The sequence below is a fragment of the Pseudorca crassidens genome, chromosome 6, assembly GCF_039906515.1.
Source record: "Pseudorca crassidens isolate mPseCra1 chromosome 6, mPseCra1.hap1, whole genome shotgun sequence".
Taxonomy (NCBI): domain Eukaryota; kingdom Metazoa; phylum Chordata; class Mammalia; order Artiodactyla; family Delphinidae; genus Pseudorca; species Pseudorca crassidens.
In genome coordinates, this window is record NC_090301.1 from 73,516,021 (window position 1) to 73,529,192 (window position 13,172).

General features: G+C 40.9%; 1 protein-coding gene across 1 annotated transcript in view; it reads left to right on the plus strand.

Moving 5' to 3' along the window:
* Positions 1 to 1,434: 1,434 nt before the first annotated feature.
* The window catches only part of ACVR1C (activin A receptor type 1C), a 92,447-nt gene continuing 80,709 nt past the window's right edge, over positions 1,435 to 13,172 (plus strand). The window contains exon 1 of the mRNA XM_067741873.1: positions 1,435 to 1,620. Coding sequence (XP_067597974.1) covers positions 1,548 to 1,620 — 73 coding nt within the window. The 5' untranslated portion in view covers positions 1,435 to 1,547. The remainder of the gene's footprint in view (positions 1,621 to 13,172) is intronic.

Below are 13,172 nucleotides of genomic sequence, written 5' to 3' on the forward strand. Positions count from 1 at the left end.
GCTAAAGTAGGTGAAGAGGCAAGTAATATCTCTTACTCCAAAGCAATTCATTTATATGACAATCACTTTTCAAAGAGGCCCCTAACAGCAGCAATAACACCAGCACTGGATTCTTGGCTTTTTGTGTTGTTCAGTTTAAAATAATCCCATTCAGATTGACATATACACACTACTATATATAAAATAGATAACTAATAAGGAGCTACTATATAGCACAGGAAACTCTACTGAATACTCTGTAATGGCTTATATGGGAAAAGAATCTAAAACAGAGTGGATATATGTATATGTATAACTGATTCACTTTGCTGTACACCTGAAACTAACACAACATTGTAAATCAACTGTACTCCAATAAAACTTTAAAAAAGTAATTCCATTCACTTTAATGTACAAGCTACATACCTGGATTAAATTTAGGCTAATTTCTATTAATTGGTAATGCTGCCCTTATATTTTCAAACGCAATCCACATGGGAAGCACACTCATTTGATAAGCCCCAGGGATTTAAACACTACTCAAAGTGTCTAGTGCAGTACTTTCAATCATTCTTCACCTCCCCTTAAAGCTTGTGTATGATTCCAACCCGCCCCTCAGTTTTTCAACTGCTGAAATTGTACTTGCTAAGTATTTTGCATAGGACGGGTCCTCTACTTCCTTCTAAACCTGGATTACACATTGCAGACGACCACATCACCTGGTGCAGGTAGTCCAGCTTCGGTCGCCATTCTTGGGGGGGCGGGTCACTTGAAGGCATCAGATTAGAGACGAAGTTTGTTAAGCCAAAACTATAGGTAGCCTAGGAAGTGAGGCACCTGGTTATTTCCAGGGCTGGACAGAGAGGGCGCCCTTCCACAGACGCGCGCACAGCCAGGACGTGGCGGAGTTAGGAGCCAGGAGGAATACCCAGGATGTTTCAGGGCTCAGTCTAGTTAGAAAACCTTTAGGGCACTGGACAACAAATGAGTGTCGAGACCTGGACGCGTGGATCTTCTGTAGGAGACTATACAGCGGAGCAACAGGAAGCAAGTGCTGCAGGGTTTAAGTCTTCCTGAAGTCTCAGTAGGGCTTTCCCTCCTGTCCGACGCCCTTCTCAGCGTATCCAGTCTTGGGGACTCCGCGCCACCCCACCTGCTTTCTTTGCCTCCCCCTGCGCCCCCCCCCGCCCCCACCTCTCTGCGATCTCACTGCTTCTTCTGCGGGCCGCCCTTGCCCGCCAGCCGGGCTGCGGCAGGCCCCGTGCGGCTGCCGGAGGGCCCAGGGGGCGGAGGCGCGGCAGGGGCGGGCTCTGTCGCCCCCCCGCCCCCCTGCCAGCCGGGCTGCCGGGCCAGTGGCTGGAGCGCCGCGCACCGCCAGCCGCGGGGGCGGGGGATGGGGGAGGCAGGGGAGGGGGGCGCCCGCGCTGATTAGAGCCAACCGCACACTTCAAAAGGGTGTCGGGCAGTGCTTCCCTCCTGCGCCCCGGGAACTTCAAAGCGGCCCGCGCTGCCCCGGCCGTCGCGCTCGGCTCCGGGGCCTCGCAGCCCAGGCGCGGCGCCTGGTGGCCATGACCCGAGCGTTCCGCGCCGCGCTTCGCCAGGCTCTCCTGCTGCTCGTCGCGGCCGCCGCGCTCTCGGCAGGTACTACAAGCGACCCTTTCTCCGCGCCCGTGAGGGTGGGCGTCGGGGGCAGTCTGCGGGTGGGCAAGGGGTGGGGAAAGAAAGTGCTCCGAGCGAACTGACCGTCCTCGGGGCGGAGTGCAAAGCGCCAGTTAGATTGAAGGGGCGCGGGATAGGGCGCAGCGTGGGCACCTGAAGTCGGCCAGCAGGGTAGACAGGTGTGTTGGGGATGAAGCCACCAGGAGGGGGAAGAGCTCCAGGGACGTTGGGGTATGGGATTAGGGGTGAGGTGGGTGACACATTTGGGGGCAGATTGTAGCGGAGGGAGTAGGAGAGTGTTTGTGGGTGTGTGCAGGGCTGGGAGTTGGGTGGCACCGTGAGTTCACTCTGCAGGGGCTTGGGGGACGCTCCGTGCTGAGCTCCGGAGAGCTAAGCAAGGATGACGACACGGTGGTGGTGGGAGAGTGGGGAGTGGTGGTGGCGATTCAGTCAGAGTTTTAGGAGATGAGGGATACCTCAAAAGCCGCTGGTGCCAAGCTCTGTAGGCGGGAGTGGGAGCTTAAATCTGCGTGGTTTGCGAGGCACAATGCTTTCGAGGTATGATCTTTACTAAGAGCTGCAGGGAAAAAAAATTCTGGCAAGAGTCCCAGCGTTTATGACAGGTCTGTGCTTTGATAGGCTAAATAGAGCCCTCGGCCCAAGCTAGAAATTAAACATTTCTTCATAATGTTTACTAGAAACTGGGGCAAATGCATATAGTGTGCTATGATGAAGAGCCCTTTAACTCTAAAATTCTTTTCATTATCACATTATTCTGGGTTATGGAGAGAGACCAGGAGCAGATTCCTTGCTAACTCATTCTTTAAACATGTCAATCAGACATTTAAGACATTTGCACATAAAAACCTGGTGTTTTTCCGTAGGGCTGTACTTTGTCTGAAGCTGATTTTGATGCATTTTTGTTTTCTCCGATGACAGTCTGTTTGACATTAATAGCTATACTCCAGGGTAGGTAGTTTTCCTCTTAGTGACATGTGCACGAGAATGTTTTGAATAGTATGATTGCTGTCACGTGCAGATTCAGTGTTTCAGATGGTCTGAGAGACTCACCAAATACAATATTCAAATGAAAATTTGATTGTTGGAAGTGATCAGTTGATACAATATTAGAATGAAAACATTTCAGTTATCTTTGAAAAGGCACAGCCTTTTAGGAAGCAGTTACCCAGAGACTTGTCAGGAAGATGATGGGATAAAGGGAAGTATTTGCATTCAGAGTTAGTAAATTCATCACTGGGAAGAAGAATGACTATGGGAAGGTCTTTATGAGAAATGGGCAGAAACTCCACTAACTTGGAATACTCAAAGTGCTCTTGATGACTTAGTAGAATTTACACACACAAAGTCTTCTGGAGATCACAGTTTTAACTGGACACCTGTGAAGTTGCCTCTGAAGGCTATCTGTACAAACCCTGTTTATTTCAGGGAGCTAATAGCTTTGTTGCAGACATTTAAAAAAATAGACTCAATTATTTTTTATCTAGCTTGAAAGGTATATTTTGTTGTATGACAGAATCATTAGAAGATTTCAGAGACTCTGGGCATAGCAAAATAGGAAACACATGCCCTGCCTGCTATGTTCTTAAAAAGGCATGGAAACTTTTGACATTGAAATGTACAATAGATCATCCATTCAAATTTGATTGTTTCCTTAAAATTTGAAGGCTAAGAAAAATGCCTGATATGGAAATAATGTGGCAATACAGTAGAGAAGGACTTATCAAAATTGAACTTTAACGATGAACTTTTCTATGTAGAATGCAATCATTCTGAAACCTGTTTAAGAAATTTTACTCCTCTTTGTGTCCCACAGGAAAAAAAAAGTATATTGCAATCTACATTTTTGATTCTTATTTTTTTATACAAATCTTTGATTATTTGATCGAGGGAGTCAAGGTTATTTATTTATTTAATCTTTTAAATTGTTTTCTCATGTGGCTACCTTCATTATCTTTGACCTGGTCACTTTTTTTTTTTTTTTTTGCGTTACGTGGGCCTCTCACTGTTGTGGCCTCTCCCATTGTGGAGCGCAGGCTCAGCGGCCATGGCTCACGGGCCCAGCCACTCCGCGGCAGGTGGGACCTTCCCGGACCGGGGCACGAACCCCTGTCCCCTGCATCGGCAGGCGGACTCTCAACCACTGCGCCGCCAGGGAAACCCTTGACCTGGTCACTTTTACAAATTGCATTGTTAATCATATTTACCATGTTTTGGAGATGTACATGCCATTGTTGACATGTTATATGATAAGTTGCTATTGACAGTGACATAGCAAAACCACATGACAGAAAACACTACTTTCCAACTTGGCTCTGTTGAGCACCAAGCCTAGGACCTTAAATATCTGAAGATATTGATGAACGAATAAACCCTTTTTGCTTTGGCTGTTCTTCCCCAGCATCTCTAGCACCTTAGGTATGTCAAGCCTTGACAGCAGAGTAGAAATCATTGCTCCTTGGTGAAAATCTCAAAGGGTAACTGCTGGTCTGGTGGAAACTTAGAGAAACTATTTATTGGTCTGGACTGGCTAAAAAAATTAGGCTGCTCTGTGTTGCTCTAATTATCTAGTTTCTGGGTTCCTTGATGTTGATAAGAAAGACCTGACATGACCTCACAACATTTATCATGTGTATTAAACAAAGAATTGCCAGAAAATGCCCTGGAGTTCTCAAATTTGAAGCTGGACTTGGACATTATACAGATTTACACATTGTATATTTTCTACTAATTTCATGAAACTCCTTTGTCTTCTGGCTAGAAAGGATTATTAAGAGTCCAGAAAGCTAGATGCTGTTACTCTAAAGGTGAAAAGATAACTGTTGCATTTAATAACCAGAGTGGGGTAGGGGTTTCAGGTAGTGAGTTTTTTTTTTCCCCCCACTTAACAGCAGTTAGCAGTTCCTACTATACATTTTAAACTGTGCTGGAAGTAAAAGTGAAAGCCTTGGACTGAATTTATAATGCAAAAGATGGCACCTTTGCCCTTCTTTAAGCATGGTCATTTATTGGTTGATTGACACAAGTGTAGCAAGAGGCTCCCTGGTTCCAAAAAAGAGACTTCTTTGGACTAGGAGAAACTCTGTGCAGAAGTCCTTGGGAGCGTATTTCTTCATTGATTGTACTGCCTGAACCTGTTTTCTAGCCTCAAACTTACAGAAGTATAAAATAGAGAGTTCCTCCGATTTTCTACAATGACGCAAAAATACAGGATTTGAGGTGTGAGAGTAAGAGAGGAGCAAAGGATGACACAAAATTTTGACCCAAGCAATAGAGGAATAGACCATTAAGTAAGGTGAGGCTGACTGCAGGTGGAGCAGGCCTGGGGAGAGGTGGGGCACGGTGGAGGAGAGCTGGAGCTCAGTTTTGGGTATGTTGAGTGTTAAATGTCTCATCGGTACTGGGGTGGAGATGTCATGTGAGCAATTGGTTTTGTGAATCTGGAGTTCAGTCTGACCTGAAGATTAAAAATCTAAAGCCAAAGGCATTTACAGATAATTTTTTTTACTTATTTATTTTTAAATATAATTTATTTATTTGACTGCATTGGGTCTTCATTGCTGGGTGTGGGCTTTCTCTAGTTGTGGCGAGCGGGGGCTACTCTTTGTTGTGGTGCGCGGGCTTCTCATTGTGGTGGCTTCTCTTGTTGCAGACACGGGCTCTGGGCGTGTGGGCTTCAGTATTTGTGGCTCATGGGCTCAGTGGTTGTAGCTCACAGGCTCAGTAGTTGTGGCACACAGGCTTAGTTGCTCTGCGGCATGTGGGATCTTCCTGGACCAGGGATCAAACCCATGTCCCCTGCATTGGCAGGTGGATTTTTAAACACTGCACCACCGGGGAACTCCCTTTAGATAATTTTAAAAGACACATTAAATACAGTCACAGATTTAGTGAATCACAGCATGCCCAGTTAAATTGAATTTCAGATAAACAATAACAAATAATTTTTTAGTATAAGTAGGTTACAAATATGACATGGGACATATATATATTAAAAATTAATTGCTGTTTAATTCTAGTTTAACTGGGTAGTCTGTACTTTTATCTGGCAGCCCAACATTAAATAAATATTGTGGTGAGATGAACTGCTTCAGATATATGTATTCCCGGCTCTTGCATTAGAGAATACACTTATTTTCTAGTTCTCATCTCTTAAAACTTCTGTTCTAGCTTTGCTGCCATCCCCATGTGTATCTCTGAATAGATCACTTCCAAGTCTTGGCACTGAATGTCCTTCTGAGTCAACAGAGGGGGATACCCAGCCTTTCCTAATCTTACATGAGTACCTTAACATAAAAGGATGTGTGAAAAAGAAACAATACTCTCTAGACTCTCTGCAAATATTTATTGTTACGTGAAAGCAGTTGGTTTTGCCCAAAGTTATGGTCTTTTGAATGTGATTGTTGCTTTCAAATGCATTTTTAGAGTACAGGGGGACTGGTTCCAGGACCCCCGGGATACTGAAATTTGAAACTTGAGGATGCTCAAGTCCCTTATGTAAAACGGTGTAGTATTTACATATGATCTACGTACATCCTCCCATGTATTGTACTTTAAATCATCTAGATTACTTATAATACTCAATACCGTGTAAACACTATGTAAATAGTTGTAAATATAATGTAAAACCTATGTAAAGAGTTACCAGTGCATGGCAAATTCAACTTTTGCTTTTTTGGAACTCTCTGGAGTTGGTTGGTTATATCTGCAGATGCGGAACCTGTGGCTACAGAGGGCCAACTGTGTTTTCCTTTTGAACAAACATTCATGTGTTTCTCTTTAAAAAACTTCTAGGCAGCAGCTGAGATCCAGGTTGTTGTATTTTTCTTGGCAGAACTTGCATCTCTTATTGTAAATAAGGAAAGGTTAGAAGAGAGGAGAACAACTAGGGTCACACAGGACCTGATAATCTGACAGTTTATGGTTCCAGAGCATCTTCCTAAAAGAATGATCTTGAGTCCTTCAGGAGAGGGACAGGGATACATAAATATCAGCCAGAGGATGTTTAGTTCCTGCTCTAGCTAAGTCTCGACCTGCTACCAAATAATTAGCATTGGCTTCATTTTGAGGTTTGCACGGGAAAAGTGTCCTATAAGTGAACTGTAGGCATGGATCATTAAAAACTCAAACAGATATGTTCACATGAATAGAAAGAGTTTGTTTTAATAAATAAACAATAGGATTAATTTTCAAATGTAAATGGAAAACAGAACTAAATAGGAAAAAAAGGAAAAGTTCTAAGCACAGAGTGTGTATTTATCATTCCTTATCTTTTATATCTTTTTCTGGATTTTTTATCGATTGGGATTTCATGTTTTAAAATTTTCACAGCAAATACTAAAAATCTCAAGGTTTATCTTTACATTGTTTAAGAAATTGGGATAGGACTTCCCTGGTGGCACAGTGGTTAAGAATCCGCCTGCCAGTGCAGGGATCACGGATTCGAGCCCTGGTCTGGGAAGATCCCACATGCCACGGAGCAACTAAGCCCGGGCGCCACAACTACTGAGCCTGTGCTCTAGAGCCCGTGAGCCACAGCTACTGAGCCCATGTGCCACAACTACTGAAGCCTGTGCGCCTAGAGCCTGTGCTCTGCAATGAGAAGCCCACACACCACAATGAAAATTAGCCCCTGCTCGCCGCAGCTAGAGAAAGCCCGCGTGCAGCAACAAAGACCCAATGCAGCCAAAAATAAATAAATAAATTTATTAAAAAAAATTGGGATAATATTGGGATATGTTCATAAATGATATAGAAATTCAAGATAGATGCACAACTATATGAATGTACTAAAGCCATCAAATTACATACTTTGACAAATTGTATGGTATATTATTTTATCTCAATAAAGCTGTTAAAAAGTAAATATAATAATAATAAAAAAAAGAAATTACTCTTTTGTTAAGGGACCTAGGAATACCTAAATACTGTCTTGGTTCAGCTGTGCCTCTCCTCCAGTCTAAGATGGCTTACTAAGTGGGGCATCTAGAAAAGGGAGGGAAAATAAGGCAAGGTAACTTTTTTTTGTTGTTGCCTGGTACTTTGGCTGCAAATTCCATGGCAGAACTCTAATATTCTCCCTTTTTCTAAACTTTGAACAACTAAATAGCCTAGGATAAAGAAAGGGAGGTTATGATAAGTCAGAATCCTGGATCCTGACACTACGCTACCAACAAAAGGTCTTGCAATGCATGGATGAAGCCAGAGTGACAAAGCAGGGGACCTCTATCTCCAGTAGCTCATGGTAGTTCAACCTTCATGGCAGCTCTGACAGGAGTTCTAGGCCATAATCTCAGGGGTGACTGCTAAGTGGGGAAAGATGGAGTGTCTGTGGAGTTAGGTGGCTGGTTCTCTTCTATGAGGAAGCAGGTCCTGCCCTTCCCACGCTTGCTATGAAAAGAAGTAGGAGACAGGGACATGACCATGAGCCCTGTGCCTTTCATGTTCTTTGAAAGCTGGATCCCTGAAGCGCGTGGGTCTCTCGGTTCCCTGGAACCTGAACAATACAGATCACTACTCCTCTCACTTAGGGATCCAGCAAAAAGTAAAAGAGAGGGAGGAGGTGAGTAGGAGTGTGAAAGAGACAAGGAAGACTTTATTTTCATAGAAGCCAATACTCCATTATTTTTCACTCTTTTGCCTTATCATGTGGCTCTTGAATTCATCTGCTCTGATTGGCCAACCAGGCTAACAAGGTTCTATTCTGTCCTGATGCTTCCCTTTTTCTCCTCTAGAATAATTTCCCTTTTCTGTTGTTCTCTTCTGGTTTTTTTAGAGTAGGTATGTGAAGATGCTGTTTCTTCGGAACTGTTTTAAATTAATCCCCTCAAGAATTCATGGGTGAATCATTCCGTATGACTCAAGAGCTTGGCTTATTAGTTTTTTTAAAACAATTTAAATTTGCCAGTGACTTAAGCATCCCAAATTAGATCAGTCTACTTTTTCATTAAACTTTTCACGTCAAGAAAATGATTAGGTTCTCTAATTTTGAAAGTGAAACACATATATTTTCTTCTAATCTGTTTTATCATTCTTGTCTCATGCTAAAGTAAAATGACAGAGATAGATGCTACATCTCTGTATGCTGATTAAGTTCCTTATACATTTTTCATTCAGTGCCATGATTGAATTAATACTTTGGTCAAAAACCAGATTAGAAAAAAATCTAATCCATCAGGATCTGGACAATCATCATTTTAACGCAAAATGTTTAGTTTCATAAGTGCATGCTTATCTTAGAGATGTTAACTCAGAGGGTGGTAATCCAGATTAACACAGCTTTCAGGAGCCAGATTGTTTTCAAACAGAGCCAAAATATATTAAAGAATATTAACTCATCACATCTCATAACTTTATCTGATGACATTTTCCTGGCCTGATCCCCTAGAAATGTGTTTTTTCCTTCTTTCCATTCCCATTATTTCTCTTCAAGAGTAAAGATCTACACTGTGAACCTTTGCCTCTCTAAAATCATAGTGAGACTGCATTCTCACTCAAATTCCACTTGGAATCAAGAGTGTGTATTTCCAGGAAATAGACAATACACTCTAAATTTGAAACACTGAAAAAAGAATAATTATATGATTAGCAGAAGATTCCTTACAGAATAATAAATGCATAGTTGAATGAACCTCTCTCCCTTTTATAGCTGTTCTCTAGATACAGCTGTTCTCTAGATATATTAGCTATATTATATTAAAAGGCATTGCTTTTTTGCACATAGAAGAAAGTTGACTTTGTTAAAACAGCTGGACCTCTTTAAAAGGATTGAGAGTTACTGTGACAAATCAAGATGAGATGCTCCTTTAGAGTTAGTTTTCCTGAACTCTCCTTTGGATATTGTCTTTATCATAGTTTTTCATAATATTTCCTTATTACCTTTTTAATACCTATAGTATTTGTAGTGCTGTCCCTTCTTATATTCTTGACATTGAGAATTTTTTTTTTTTTTTTCGGTATGCGGGCCTTTCACTGCTGTGGCCTCTCCAGTTGCAGAGCACAGTCATCCAGACGCGCAGGCTCAGCGGCCATGGCCCACGGGCCCAGCCGCTCCGCGGCATATGGGATCTTCCCAGACCGGGGCACGAACCCGCGTCCCCTGCGTCGGCAGGCGGAATCCCAACCACTGCGCCACCAGGGAAGCCCGACATTGAGAATTTGAATATTCTTTCTTTTTCCCTTGATCAGTCTAGCTGGAGGTTTATCGATTTTATTGATTTCTTTCAAATAAAAAACTTTTGGTTTTATTGATTTTCTTTGTTGTTTTTTTCCTTCAATTGTTTTCTGCTCTTATCATCACTGTTTCTTTTCTCTACTTACTTTGAATTTATTCTTTTTTATTCTATCTTCTTAAGTTGGTACCTTAGATCAAGAGTTGACAAACTTTTTCTTATAGGGGCAGATAGTACATATTTTACTCTTATGGACCCTACAGTCTCTGCTGCAGCTACTTAATTCTACCATTGTAGTATAAAAGCAGGCATAGACAATACATAAATAGGTGTTGCTGTGTTTCAATAAAATTTTATTTACAAGTGGGACAGCCAGTGGGCCATAGTTTGCTGACTCTTTCTTAAGTCATTCACTTAAGACCTTCCTTCTTTTCTGCTATAAGCATTTAAAGCTCTAAATTTCCTTCTCAGCAGCTGCTTCAGCTCATCCATAAATTGTGCTGTACTGTGTTTTTGTTACCATTGAGTTCAAAATATTTTCTAGTTTTTGTGATTTTTCTGGGACCTGTGGGTTATTTAGATATCTGTTGGTTAATTTCCAAATATTTTGGGAATTTCCAGATCATATTATTATTGACTTCTAATTTAAATCCATTGGGGATGAAAATACATCAGCTGTATGATTTCAGTTTTTTAAATTTCATTTTTATTTGTTTCAGAACCTAGCATGTGTCTGACCTGGTGAATGTACCACATGCACTTGAAAATAATATGTATTCTGTTGTTGTAGGGTGGAGTGTTCTATAAATGTTATTCAGGTCAAGTTGCTTCACATGTTATTCAAGTCATCTATATCTTTACTGATATTCTGTCTTCTTATTTTATCAATCACTGAGAGAGGATTGTTGACATCTTCAACTTACATTTGAATTCAGCTATTCTTCTTTTTAGTTTTTCCAATTTTTGCTTTATGTATTTGAAAAGTTTGTTAATGGGTACATACACATTAAGATTATTATGTCCTCTTGATGTATATTCAGCATTAGGAAACCACTTGCTTTATCCCTGATAATATTTATTATCATGACATGTCTTTCTTTATCACTGGCAGTATTCTTTGCTTTAAAGTCTACTCTGTCAAAATTAATATAGACATCCCAGCTATGCTTAATATTTGTATATCTATCCTTTTTTTACTATTAATATAGCTATTCCAGCTATCTTGTGCTGAATGTCTGCATGTTATAGATTTCCCATCCTCATATTTTTAACTTTATGTGTACATACATACATTTATACATGTACATATACGTAATATATACATATGTATATGTGTATGTGTGTGTTTATGTATGTGTATAGATGGTTACTTGAAGAGAGCAAATGGTTAGGTATTGTTTTTCATCCAGTCTTCCATACTTGTCTTTTAAATGCAGTGTTTAGACCATATACATTTAATGCATTTATCAATGTGGTTATGTTTAAATCTGTCATCTTATTATGTTTATATCTCTCCTTCTCTTTCTTCCTTTTTTTGCCTTCATTTAATTGACTAAATGTTAGTATTCTATATTATTTCTTTTTTAAAAATTAATTAATTAATTAATGGCTATGTTGGGTCTTCGTTTCTGTGCGAGGGCTTTCTCTAGTTGTGGCAAGTGGGGGCCACTCTTCATCGCGGTGCGTGGGCCTCTCACTATCGCAGCCTCTCTTGTTGCGGAGCACAGGCTCCAGGCGCGCAGGCACAGTAATTGTGTCTCACAGGCCCAGTTCCTCTGCGGCATGTGGGATCTTCCCAGACCAGGGCTCAAACCCGCGTCCCCTGCATTAGCAGGCAGACTCTCAACCACTGCGCCACCAGGGAAGCCCTTATATTATTTCTAATACTAGTTTATAAGCTACATCTCTTTGTTTTTAGTGATTACTGCAAGATTTATAACATCCATCTTTAAATTATCAGAGTTTAATCTAAGAACATTATTATCATATTCTTCCATTTCTGTCTTCTTGTCCTTTGTGCTATTAATCTCATATATTTTACTTCTAAATATTTTATAAACCATGGGACAAGTTATTATTTTGGCTTTAAATATTTAATTTTATTTATTTGTTTTTAGTTTTATTAACTTTTCCATTGAAGTATAGTTGATGTAATTACCTTTAAGTGAATTAAAAAATGAATGTGGGGGCTTCCCTCGTGGTGCAGTGGTTAAGAATCTGCCTGCCAATGCAGGGGACACAGGTTCGATCCCTGGTCCAGGAAGATCCCACATGCCACGGGGCAACAAAGCCCGTGCATCAAAACTACTGAGCCTGAGCTCTAGAGCCTGTGAACCACAACTACTGAGCCCTCACGCCACAACTACTGTAGCTCGGGTGCCTTAGAGCCCGCAGGCCGCAACTACTGAGCCCACGTGCTACAACTACTGAAGCCCGTGCACCTAGAGCCTGTGCTCCGCAACAAGAGAAGCAATGAGAAGCCTGCACACCACAATGAAGAGTAGCCCCTGCTTGCCACAACTAGAGGAAGCCCACACGCAGCAACAAAGACCCAACGCAGCCCAAAAAAAATAGAAGAAAAAAATGAATGTGGTATTTTGCGTTTACCCACCTATTTATCATTTCCATTTATTGCTCTTCATTATTTTGTGTGGATCTGAATTTACAACTGGTGTCACTTTCTTTCAGCCTGAAGAACTTCTTTTAACATTTCTTGTAGCTCAGTTCTGATGACAATACATTTATTTTATTTTATTTTATTGGAGTAGATAATAATGTGTTAGTTTCTGCTCTACAGCAAATTGAATCAGTTATACATATGTATTCACCCTTTTTAGATTCTTTTCCCATATAGGTCATGGCAGAGTATTGAGTAGAGTTCCCTGTGCTATACAGTAGGTCCTTATTAGTTATCTATTTTATATATAGTCGTGTGTATATGTCAATCCCAATCTCTCAGTTTGTCCCTCCCTCCCCTTTCCCCTCTGGTAACTATATGTTAGTTTTCTACATCTTTGACTCAACTTCTGTTTTGTAAATAAGTTCATTTGTACCATTTTTTTTTAGATTACACATATAAGTGATATCATGTGATATTTGTCTTTCTCTGTCTGACTTACTTCACTTCGTATGGCAATCTCTAGATCCATCCATGTTGCTGCAAAATTATTTTGTTCCTTTTTATGGCTGAGTAATATTCCATTGTATATGTATACCACATCTTCTTTATCCATTTCTAATCTATTTTTGTTTTCTGGAAAAGCTTTTATTTTCATTTTTCTCAAAATTTTATTATTAAGCTTTTCATACACTGGAATTGAAAGAATTTTATAGTTACTACTGATA